Source organism: Salmo salar, chromosome 04 (assembly GCF_965601325.2).
Source record: "Salmo salar chromosome 04, fSalSal1, whole genome shotgun sequence".
Classification (NCBI taxonomy): Eukaryota; Metazoa; Chordata; class Actinopteri; order Salmoniformes; family Salmonidae; genus Salmo; species Salmo salar.
Genome location: NC_138294.1, coordinates 34,931,967 through 34,944,930, shown reverse-complemented (window position 1 = coordinate 34,944,930; position 12,964 = coordinate 34,931,967). Strand labels below are relative to the sequence as shown.

The window sequence follows — 12,964 nt, the reverse complement described above, 5'->3', positions numbered from 1 at the left end:
CATTTATTTTCAGCAAACTTAACATGTCTAAGTATTTGTATGAACATAAGATTCAACAGACAAACTAAACAACTGCCACAGACATGTGACTAACAGAAATTGAATAATGTGTCCCTGAATAAAGGGGGGGGGGGGGGGTCAAAATCAAAAGTAACAGTCAATGCAGCAGGTGGCAACACCAGATACAAAGTACTGCAGTGCATCTCCTCCTCATGGACTGCAACAGATTTGCCAGTTCTTACTGTGAGATGTTACCCCACTCTTCCACCAAGGCACCTGCAAGTTCCCAGACATTTCTGGGGGGGGAATGACCCTAGCCCTTACCCTCCGATTCAACAGGTCCCAGACGTGCTCAATGGGATTGAGATCCGGGCTCTTCGCTGGTCATGGCAGAACACAGACATTCCTGTCTTGCGGGAAATCAGCCATACTGCTCGTTCTGTGCGTGGTGGCATTGTCATGCTGGAAGGTCATATCAGGATGAGCCTGCATGAAGGGTACCACATGAGGGAGGAGGTCTTCCCTGTAACGCACAGCATTTAGATTACCTGCAATGACAACAAGCACAGTCCGACGATGCTGTGAAACACTGCCCCAGACCATGACGGACCCTCCACCTCGATCCCGCTCCAGAGTACAGGCCTCGGTGTAACGCTCATTCCTTCGACGGTGGGTTTGTGCCCATAGGCGACGTTGTTGCCGGTGATGTCTGGTGAGGATCTGCCTTACAACAGGCTTACAAGCCCTCAGTCCAGCCTATTGCAGACAGTCTGAGCACTGATGGAGGGATTGTGTGTTCCTGGTGTAACTCGGGCAGTTGTTGCCATCCTGTACCTGTCCCGCAGGTGTGATGTTCTGATGTACCGATCCTGTGCAGGTGTTGCTACATGTGGACTGTCACTGCAAGGACGATCAGCTGTCCGTCCTGTCTGTTTGTTCAATGAACCATAAACAATTAATGAACATGTACCTGTGGAACGGTCGTTAAGACACTAACAGCCAGATAGGCAATTAAGGTCACATTTATGAAAACTTAGGACACTAAAGATGCCTTTCTACTGACTGAAAAATACCAAAAGAAATATGCCCAGGGTCCCTGCTCATCCTCGTGAATGTGCCTTAGGCATGCTGCAAGGAGGCATGAGGACTGCAGATGTGGCCAGGGCAATAAATTGCAATGTCCGTACTGTGAAACGCCTAAGACAGCGCTACAGGGAGACAGGATGGACAGCTGATCATCCTCGCAGTGGCAGACCACACGTAGTAACACCTGCACAGGATCGGTATATCCGAACATCACACCTGCGGGACAGGTACTAATTAGCAAAAACAACTGCCAGAGTTACACCAGGAACACACAATCCCTCCATCAGTGCTCAGACTGTCCACAATAGGATGAGAGAGGCTGGACTGAGGGCTTGTAGGCCTGTTGTAAGGCAGGTCCTCACCAGACAATCACCGGCAACAATGTTGCCTATGGGCACAAACCCACCGTCGCTGGACCAGACAGGACTGGCAAAAAGTGCTCTTCACTGACGAGTCGCGGTTTTGTCTCAGGGGTGATGGTCGGATTCGCGTTTATCGTTGAAGGAATGAGCGTTACACCGAGGCCTGTACTCTGGAGCGGGATCGATTTGGAGGTGGAGGGTCCGTCATGGTCTGGGGTGGTTTCACAGCATCATCGGACTGAGCTTTTTGTCATTGCAGGCAATCTCAACGCTGTGCATTACAGGGAAGACATCCTCCTCTCTCATGTGGTACCCTTCATACAGGCTCATCCTGACATGACCCTCCAGCATGACAATGCCACCAGCCATACTGCTCGTTCTGTGCGTGATTTCCTGCAAGACAGGAATGTCAGTGTTCTGCCATGGCCAGCGAAGAGCCCGTTCTCAATCCCATTGAGCATGTCTGGGACCTGTTGGATCGGAGGGTGAGGGCTACGGCCATTCCCCCCAAGAAATGTCCGGGAACTTGCAGGTGCCTTGGTGGAAGAGTGGGGTAAAATCTCACAGCAAGAACTGGCAAATCTGGTGCAGTCCATGAGGAGATGCACTGCAGTACTTAATGCAGCTGGTGGCCACACCAGATACTGATTGTCACTTTTGATTTTGACCCCCCCTTAGTTCAGGGACACATTATTCAATTTCTGTTAGTTGTCTGTGGAACTTGTTCAGTTTATGTCTCAGTTGTTGAATCTTGTTATGTTCATACAAATACTTACACATGTTAAGTTTGCTGAAAATAAACGAAGTTGACAGTGAGGACTTTTCTTATTTTGCTGAGTTTATTTACAACGCAAGCACAGGTATTCAGACTTAGCCAGTGAATATGTAAAAGGGGATGTGCGCACAATTGAAAGCAAGAGTGTGCAAGAAAGAGGGAGAGAAAGAATTGTTGCTGCTCATTCCTCTTACCTCTGGCCTGTTCTGGGAAAAGATGCCGATATGCTTGTCTCCAGTCTGGGAGTGCCCCCTGTGAAGGAGAGCCGAGCCAATGCACTCGGCTTTGTCTGCAACCTTCACAAAACAAATAGGAAAGATGCTCTTACTTTTCCCCATTTGAACAATCATATGATCCATACCGGTTTGAGGGAATTCATTGTTATGAATTACAAAGATAAAAAAGTAAAACATCTATATAAAGATGGGCACTAGGCAAATCTCTCACTTGTTAATGGTGTGTGTATATATATATATATATATAACTGTTAAAACTGACTGAAGAACGAACTAATTAACCAAATAAGCTGTAAAATGTCTAAAGTCCGTTGCTCAAAGAGAAACCAACTGGAACTACTTTTTCCATCTCAAAAGAATTGACTAAAAATGGTAGTATAGCTCACCTCTCGGTATGACAGCCACTCGTAAGGCTGGTTCGGTTTTCTTGATCCTAGACAGGGCCCATCATCTGGAAAGTAAAAGACAGCGCCCTTGTGACGACAAACTCACTTCGGTTCTCTACATGCTTACTGATGGAAAACCATGGTCCTTATCCTGTTAGGGCTAGGGGGCAGTATTTGCACGGCTGGATAAAAAAATTTACCCGATTTAATCTGGTTACTAATCCTACCCAGTAACTAGAATATGCATATACTTATTATATATGGATAGAAAACACCCTAAAGTTTCTAAAACTGTTTGAATGGTGTCTGTGAGTATAACAGAACTCATTTGGCAGGCAAAACCCTGAGACATTTTCTGACAGGAAGTGGATACCTGATGTGTTGTATTACCTTTAAACCTATCCCATTGAAAAACACAGGGGCTGAGGAATATTTTGGCACTTCCTATTGCTTCCACTAGATGTCACCAGCCTTTACAAAGTGTTTTGAGTCTTCTGGAGGGAGATCTGACCGAACAAGAGCCATGGAACGATGATGGCCCATTAGACACCTGGCGCGCGAGTTCATGTTGGGTACCCTCGTTCCAATACGTTATAAAAGAGAATGCATTCGTCCACCTTGAATATTATTCATGTTCTGGTTAAAAAAGGCCCTAATGATTTATGCTATACAACGTTTGACATGTTTGAACGAACGTAAATATATTTTTTCCCCTCGTTCATGAAGTGAAGTCCGGCGGGCTTAGATCATGTGCTAACAAGACGGAGATTTTTGGACATAAATGATGAGCTTTTTTGAACAAAACTACATTTGTTATGGACCTGTGATACCTGGAAGTGACATCTGATGAAGAGAATCAAAGGTAATGGATTATTTACATAGTATTTTCGATTTTAGATCTCCCCAACATGACGGCTAGTCTGTATCGCAACGCGTATTTTTCTGGGCGCAGTGCTCAGATTATTGCAAAGTGTGATTTCCCAGTAAGGTTATTTTTAAATCTGGCAAGTTGATTGCGTTCAAGAGATGTAAATCTATAATTCTTTAAATGACAATATAATATTTTACCAATGTTTTCTAATTTTAATTATTTAATTTGTGGTGCTGACTTGACTGCCGGTTATTGGAGGGAAACGATTTCCTCAACATCAATGCCATAGTAAAACACTGTTTTTGGATATAAATATGAACTTGATAGAACTAAAAATGCATGCATTGTCTAACATAATGTCCTAGGAGTGTCATCTGATGGAGATTGTAAAAGGTTAGTGCATCATTTTAGCTGGTTTTATGGTTTTGGTGACCCTGTCTTTGAATTGACAAAACATTACACACAACTCTTGTAAATGTACTGTCCTAACATACTCTAAATTTATGCTTTCGCCGTAAAACCTTTTTGAAATCGTAAAAAGTGGTTAGATTAAGGAGATGTTTATCTTTCAAAGGGTGTAAAATAGTTGTATGTTTGAAAAATTTGAATTTTGACATTTATTTGGATTCAAATTTGCCGCTCTTGAAATGCACCTGCTGTTGATGGAGTGCACCACGGGTGGGACGCTTGCGTCCCACCTAGCCCATAGAGGTTAAACAATATTCTTCTCACAACTTAATTCAAAAGTTGTAGAATTTTGTTTGCATTGCTAAATATTACTCCAGTGTTGGCCCTCGGAACATAATAATTTTGCTGCACCTGCAAATCTGTGTACGCGACCAATACAAGTTGATTTTATGATAAGCCACAAGTCAGTTAGAACCAGACCAGGGTTAAAGTACTACGAGCAAATCCTTCCATCTGGCGCTCCAGGCAGACAAAAGATAAGGCTAAAAGTATTTGAAAGATTTCAAGTAGTATTTGAACCTAGGTCTGGTTACAACCATAGTTCGGCAGGATTGTACCAATCTTGCAGAGAATAATGCACACATCCCAATAGTGTGCTGCTGAAAATAATAGCATAATGCAGACAGTTTTAGTAGAACAACTTTAATGAAAAAGTTGTAAGAAAGCCTGAAACTACCTCTAGGAATTTAGGGTATGATAACAACTGTATAATATGGCATGTGGTGATTTCAATTGAATTAGGCACATTACCATCATCAAATCATTGTGTTGTGGTTTACCTTGCCATGTTGTTGCAATATATACACAGACTATTTTCATCAGCGTAACACACATCTCCCTCAACTGTATATTATTCAAATGAACTATCAAAATACTGATTTACTAATAAGATTGCTTACTATTAAGACTATGACTTGTCTGTTGCTGCATGCCTGTTGTCCTTTGAGTCTACACCTCAACTAAATAAAGAAAATAAAAATATACCCCCCCCCCTCAAAAAAAAAAAAAAAAAAAGAACCGTGTTTGTTGACGAGTACTCACTGGACACACGCATGCCTCGGAGGAATACTTCGTACATGGTCCGCGCGTCACTGTAGTAGTGCGTCATGTGCTCATCGTCGTTATTCAGAATGGACCGCCTGACGTAACCGTCACCCTGTTAGGAGAGAGACATAGTTAAGTTGGGTCCTAAAAACATTTTGAAATGCAAAATCGCAAAAATATATTTTGCTACAGTGTGCCCTACTAAACAGGACCCAGGTGTGCCACTGAAATAACTGATCCACTTAGAACTGGGGTGGACAGGACAGTCTTACCCTGTGAGGGCTGGTGTGTGTGCAGAATTCTGTTCTAGCCAAGCAGCAACACACCTAATTCAAATAACCAAATTCTTAATTGAAGATTATGGTTAGGTGATTAGTAGAATAGTGACTGCTTGGCTGGAACAAAGGCATGCGTCCACACCAGTCCTTGCAGGGGGAAGATTCAATGCCCATCACTCAATTAGAGCAGTTTTATTCCATCTTGGTCCTGGGGCCCACAGGATGTGCCGGCTTTTGTTCAACACCGTATGAACACAGCTGATTCAATGAATCAAGGGCTGGATCGATTGAAATGAAAGTGTTACTGCTGGGCAGAAAGAAAATGCTTACTTACTGTGTGCATCCCCAAAACCATGGTTATAAAGTAAAAAAAAAAAAGGTTATTCTGAAAAAAAATAATAAGGCAAGAAATATTTTTACCAAGATTTTGAAGACACATTTCATAATTCCACACTTAACCTCCTGCATTCAAACCAACCATGAACAAATGTCTCATCCCATAACTAAAATAGAGAGTAAATGGTGTCATGCTCTCCGTGTAACCCGCGTGTTAAAATGTTGCAAGTGGCCTAGCTGCTACACTCAGGAATCGCTTTTATGTAGCTTGCTGAAATAAGCCAAACATCCAAAGGCACTCCCCAGATCCTATTTCGGTCACAATGAGACAATTCAGGCTGACTTGACAGACAGACACACAGAAACTTGATCATCGTGGTTGTGTGTCACATTTATAATGGCAGTTCGGTCACACACACAACCTTTCTTACGGATAAGTAAAAAGTATTCTATGGAGCAAGAGAATCAGCACAGCTTTCAGGTTATTTACTTGGCTACAGCTTTAGCATTAGCATGGTTTAGTGCAAAACAGGCATGTTAGGACCCATGTGAGCATGTTCCAAATAGCATGGGTTCACATTTTATTAGTCATATGTATGGGAAACGCATGTTATACATCGAACGAAATGCTTACTTGCAGGTTCAGTCAACAATAACAAAACATAAGACTATGAACAGAAAGTCTAATACAGGAAGGCACAATTTAGTCCAATATTTACACGGGTATTGGAGAAGGATGGGGCAAGTATATAAATTGAGCAGTATAAATAGAGCCTGGTAGCAGTAGTGGTGATCTGAGAGTGTGGCATGAATATAAACTGCATGAATGGAGCACACAAAACATTAAGAACACCTGCTCTTTCCATGACAGACTGACCAGGTGAACGCTATGATCCCTTACATACATTAAATCCACTTCAAATCAATATATATGAAGGGGAGGAGGCAGGTTAAAGAAGGATTTTTAAGCCTTGAGACAACAGAGACACGGATTGTGCATGTGTGCCATTTAAAGGTTGAATTGCCAGGACAAAATATTTAAGTGCCTTTGAACAGGGTATGGTAGGTGCCAGGCGTATCAATGTATCAAGAACTGCAACGCTACTGGGTTTTTCCACACTCAACAGTTTCCCGTGTGTATCAAGAATGGTCCGCCACCCAAAGGACATCCAGCCAACTTGAGACAACTGTGGGAAGCATTGGAGTCAAAATGGGCCAGCATCCCTGTGGAACGCTTTCCACACCTTGTAGAGTCCCTGCCCCAACGAACTGAGGCTGTTCTGAGGGCAAAAGGGGTGGGGGGACTCGTGTGTGTGTGTGTGTGTGTGTGTGTGTGTGTGTGTGTGTGTGTGTGTGTGTGTGTATGTGATAAGTTGCATATAATCAGAGCAGATGGTCAGTCCAGTTCAAGTGTTCAGTCTGATGGCTTGTAGAGCTTCTGAGCCTGTTGGGACGAGACCTCATGCTCCGATACAGTCTACCCGACAGTAAGGGAGAGAACAGCTTGTGGCTGGGGTTGTGGGGTCCTTGATGTGAGTTCCTTCCTCATGCACCGTTTTGAGTAGATGTCCTGGATGAGTGGGAGCACGGTCCCAGTGATGGACGCTGTTGGGCCCTCTCGCATAGAGTGATGGTGCTATTGGTCCATGGCAAGTTCTCGGTGATGTGGACGCCGAGGAACTTAAAAACATGACTACTGCAGTCCCGTTGATGTGGATTGGGGCATGTTTCCTCTTCTGCTTCCTGAAGTCAAGAATCAACTCCTTTGTTTTGCTGACGCTGAGGGAGAGGTTGGTGTCATGACACCACAATGCCAGCTCACCTCCTCCCTATAGGCTGATTTGTTGTTGTTGGTTCAGGCCTACAACCATGGTGTCATCAGCAAACTTGATGGAATTGGTGTCGTGCAAACCCACGCAGTTGTGGGTGAACAGCAGAGGACTGAGAACACACCACTGGTGGGCCGCTGCTTCAAGAGTCAGTGTGAAGGAGGTATTGTTGCCGATCCTCATAGCTTGTGGTCTGCCTGCCGGTCAGGAAGTCCAGGATCCAGTTGCAGAGGGTGGTGTCCAGGCGACTCAGGGTTCTGAGCTTGGTGGGAACAATAGTGTTGAATGCTGAACTGTAGTCACATAGGAGTTAATCTTGTCCAGATGTGTTATGGTCGTGTAAATAGCGATGGAAAAGGCATCTTCTGTGGATCTGTTGGAGCGGTAGGCAAATTGGAGTGTGCCTGGCATTCTGGCCTTGATGTGGGCCCTGACAAGCCTCTCGAAGCACTTCATGACGACCGATGGTGAGTGCAACGGGGCGAGAGTCTTGGGCATGTCACCTTGTTTTTCCTTTGGGCACCGGGACAATGGTGGCCTCCTTAAAAGTTGGTGGGCACTACAGCCTGGGACAGGGACAGGTTGAAGATGTCCGAGAAGACGCCCACCAGCCGGTCAGCACACACTGGCCAGGGATGCCATCTGGGCAGGCGACTGAGTATTCATTCGAGAGTTTCTCACGTCAGCCTCAGTGAACGAAAGCACCTGGACGTCCGGAGCAGCGAGAGTCTTCCTGGATGGCTCAGTATTTTCTGCCTCAAAGCAACCATAGACTGTTAAGCTTGTCTGGGAGGGAGGCTTCTATGGGAACCACACAGATGGATTTGCTTTTGTAGTCTGTAGTCCTTACCACATGCGACAAGCGTTAACTGTCAAACATATGTGTTGTCTTTTTGCGTCCCTAATAGATTTACAGAGCTCTTAACTGCTTGTCTTGTACGAGTCACGTGCCACCGAGTCATTGGGGTTCGCTCTGCTGACATTGACCCTTGCAGAACGAGCTCTCAGCATTGTACAGATATCTTCATTTATTCAGGGATTTTGGTTGGGGTATGATGTCCGGATTGTTATTGTGGGTATAACCAACACATTTCCTAATGAAGCCTGTGACTTACAATGCATATTCCTCAATGTTGATGGATAAGTCCTGGGTGGATGAATCTTTGAACATACATTATACAGTGCATTCAGAAAGTATTCAGACCCCTTGACTTTTCACATTTTCTTACGCCTTATTCTTAAAAAAAAATTATAAAGTTTCATTCCCCCTAAACCTACACACAATACCCATAATGACAAAGCAAAAAAATTGTGCAAATTTATAACAAATACAAAATGGAAATATTACTATTCAGACCCTTTACGCAGTACTTTGTTAAAGCACCTTTGGCAGCAACTACAGCCTCGAGTCTTCTTGGATATGACGCTATAAGCTCGGCACACCTGTATTTGGGAAGTTTCTCCCATTCTTCTTCTCTGCAGAGCCTCTCAAGCTCTGTCAGGTTGGATGGGGAGCGTCGCTGCACAGCTATTTTCAGGTCTCTACAGAGAGGTTCAAGATCAGGCTCTAGCTGGGCCAATCAAGGACATTGAGACTTGTCCCAAAGCCACTCCTGCGTTGTCTTGGCTGTGTGCTTAGGGTCGCTGTCCTGTTGGAAGGTGAACCGTCACCCCAGTCTGAGGTCCTGAGCGCACTGGAGCAGGTTTTCATCAAGGATCTCTGTACTTTTCTCTGTTCAGCTGTCCCTTGATCCTGACTAGTCTCCCAGTCCCTGAAAAACATCCCCACAGCATGCTGCCACCACCATGCTTCACTGTAGGAATGGTGCCAGGTTTCCGCCAAACGTGACGCTTGGCATTCAGGCAAAAGAGTTGAATCTTGGTTTCATCAGAACAGAACATTTTGTTTCTCATGGTCTGAAAGTCTTTAGATACCTTTTGGCCAAGTCCAAGCGGGCTGTCATGTGCCTTTTACTGAGGAGTGGCTTCCGTCTGGTCACTCTACCATAAAGGCCTGATTGGTGGAGTGCTGCGGATGAACTCTAGTGCTCTGTCAGAGTGACCTCCCTGACCAAGGCCCTTCACCCCCGATTGCTCAGTTTGGCTGGGCGGCCAGCTCTAGGAAGAGTCTTGGTGGTTACAAACTTCTTCCATTTAAGAATGATGAGGCCACTGTGTTATTGGGACCTTCAATGCTGCAGACATTTTTTTGGTACCCATCCCCAGATCTGTGTCTCGACAACCCTGTCTCATAGCTCTACGGACAATTCCTTCGACATCATGGCTTGGTTTTTGCGCTGACATGCACTGTCAACTGTGGGACCTTATATAGACAGGTGTGTGCCTTTCCAAATCATGTCCAATCAATTGAATTTACCACAGGTGTACTCCAAATCAAGTTGTAGAAACATCAAGGATCAATGGAAACAGGATCCACCGGAGATTAAATTTCAAGTCCCATAGAAAAGAGTCTGAATACTTTCGTAAATATGGCATTTTTTGGGGTAAATAATTAGCAACAATTTATAAAAACCTATTTTAAAATTTGTCATTGTAAGGTAGTGTGTGTAGATTGCTGAGGATTTTTTTATAATCCATATTATAATAAGGCTGTAATGAAACAAAATGTGGAAAAAGTCAAGGGGTCTGAATATTTTCCAAAGGCACTACACGCACACACACGTATGTGGACACCCCTTCAAATTAGTGGATTTGGCTATTTCAGCCACACCCACATTGCTGACATGTGTATAAAAAAAGACAAAAAAAATAAATAAAAAAAAGAGCACACAAGCCATGCAATATCGATAGCGAAACATTGGCAGTAGAATGGCCTTACTGAAGAGCTCAATGACTTTCAACGTGGCACTGTCCTAGGATGCCACCTTTCCAACAAGTCAGTTACATTACTGTCCTACTAGAGCTGGCCCGGCCAACTGTAAGTGCTGTTACTGTCAAGTGGAAATGTCTAGGAGCAACGGCTCAGCCGCGAAGTGGAAGGACACACAAGCTCGCAGAACGGGACCGGCGAATGCTGAGGCGCAAACTAATTGTCTGTCCTCGGTTACAACACTCACTACCAAGTTCCAAACTGCTTCTGGAAGCAACACCAGCACAAGAACTGTTCGTCGGTAGCTTCATGAAATGGGTTTCCATGGCCGAGTAGTCGCACACAAGCATAAGATCACCATGAGCAATGCCAAGCGTTGGCTGGAGTGGTGTAAGCTCACCGCCATTTGACTCTGGAGCAGTAGAAACGCGTTCTCTGGAGTGATGAATCACTCTTCATCATCTGGCAGTCTGACGGACAAATCTGGGTTCGGCGTATGCCAGGAGAATGCTACTTGCCTGAATGCATAGTGCCAACTGTAAAGTTTGGTGGAGGAGGAATAATGGTCTGGGGCTGTTACATGGTTTGGGCTAGGTCCCTTAGTTACAGTGAAGGGAAATATTAATGCTACAGCATACAATGACATTCTAGACGATTCTGTGCTTCCAACTTTGTGGCAACAGTTTGGTGAAGGCCCTTTCCTGTTTCAGCATGACAATGCCCCAGTGCACAAAGCGAAGTCCATACAGAAATGGTTTGTCGAGATCGGTGTGGAAGAACTTGATTGGCCTGCACAGAGCCCTGACCTCAACCCCATCAAACACCTTTGAGATTAATTGGAATGCTGACTGCGAGTCGAGCGTAATCTCCCGACATCAGTGCCCAACCTCACTAATGCACATGGCTGAATGGAAGCAATTCTCCGCAGCAATGTTCCAAGATCTAGTGGAAAGCCTTCCCAGAAGAAAGGAGACTAAGGGGGAACCAACTCCATATTAATGCCCATGATTTTGCAATGAGATGTTCAACAAGGTGTCCACATACTTTTGCTTACGTAGTGCATTTCAAAAATCAGTATTCTCATTTTTTATTTCTTTAAATGTTTAATTGAGTTAAATAAAGGTTAAGGAACACAATTATTTGTTTTGAGTAATGAGGGTAGGGCAACTGTACAGTGTGTACATCAATCTCCTTCCCTCCTCTCTATCGATACCTGCTCCTCAATAATTTCCCTCCAAGGACCCAACATTTGCCCAGATACTTTGGCCCATTTTTTAAAATGTATTTCTTTGGGCCCCCATTATTAACCAAATTAGGATCACTCTATGCAAAACATATTTACAAAATGTCCACGGATTTAAGATGGACCAGGCCATCTGGCATTTGTCTTAACTGCCCTTTGGCCAATCTGTTTCTGCAACCATCAACCACAGAGCAAAAAATAATACTCTACTAAACTGCCATGTGCTCTGTGAAGTTGGCCACAGCTGCACTGGACAAAACACCAAGCCTGCTTTTCATTGCAGAAAGTTGTTTCCTACCCTAGCTCACTCCACCTTTGAGGATCTGAAATGACTGAATAAAGCTAGGGTAAAGCTAGTGTAACCTAGGCTACCTGTGGTGGCTGAGGTTAGAGAAACTGGTCACCTTCCACACAGTGAATGAGTGAGAGTTAAGGGTGGCAGAAAAGACTCAAGCTGTAGCTGGGTGAAGTGGAGTGAACAAGGACAGAGGGGGTGAGTGAGGAGGGGTGGCTAAATTCTCTGGAATGGAACACAGCCTAGATGGTTGTCATGGTGACAAAGGGGCCCATGCTGACAGGCCCAGTTACATTGTGGTCTCTCTCTGATTCTCCACTCTGGGTGAAGTTTCCTCAAGGTACAGATCTAGGATCAGCTTCCTCTCACCCAATCTTAACCTTAAACATTTGTAGGGAAAATGCTAAACTAACCCAAAAATCAGTGTCTAGAGTGTAACTTCACCCTACTCTCTGGTCCTCCTGTGACCAGCTTGGAGAACTGTAAATCATTAGAGTTTGTGTATGTGTGTTCAAACCACTGCTACATCGTCTCAAACAAGAAAAAGACGGACTTCTTACATTTTCAAACTTCACTTAGAAAAACAGGCAGCAGACGCTAGAAGAGACGACTGCCTCCACCCCAAGATTTATCATTAGTAATGAATCATGATATGAGTATGTCTGCATAATGACTTTGTATTGTACGTTGAATAGAGGGCTGGCTGAAAGAACGAAGACACTAGTGGTGTTTTTCCTTTACACCACACAACGCAATTCTATTACACATTTTCATCGTCTTTGACACACACACAAAATAACAGATGAGGACTGTTGGAATGCAGTGCTGGCACAGCAAAGAACTTCTCGTGTTTACGTAGGCCAGAGTAGGAACAGCTTTCTCAAGTATTCCCACTGCCAACACCGGGGTGTGTGCGCTCACTCAC

At 44.3% G+C, this 12,964-nt stretch overlaps 1 protein-coding gene across 2 annotated transcripts in view; it reads right to left on the bottom strand.

Moving 5' to 3' along the window:
• acsl1a (acyl-CoA synthetase long chain family member 1a) overlaps nucleotides 1-12,964 on the bottom strand; it is a 51,375-nt gene that overhangs the window by 20,743 nt on the left and 17,668 nt on the right. For both annotated transcript variants that reach the window (XM_014195507.3, NM_001173571.1), the window contains 3 exon segments: nucleotides 5,226-5,340; nucleotides 2,846-2,910; nucleotides 2,418-2,519 (listed from right to left, as the gene is read on the bottom strand). In XM_014195507.3, coding sequence (XP_014050982.1) covers nucleotides 2,418-2,519; nucleotides 2,846-2,910; nucleotides 5,226-5,340 — 282 coding nt within the window.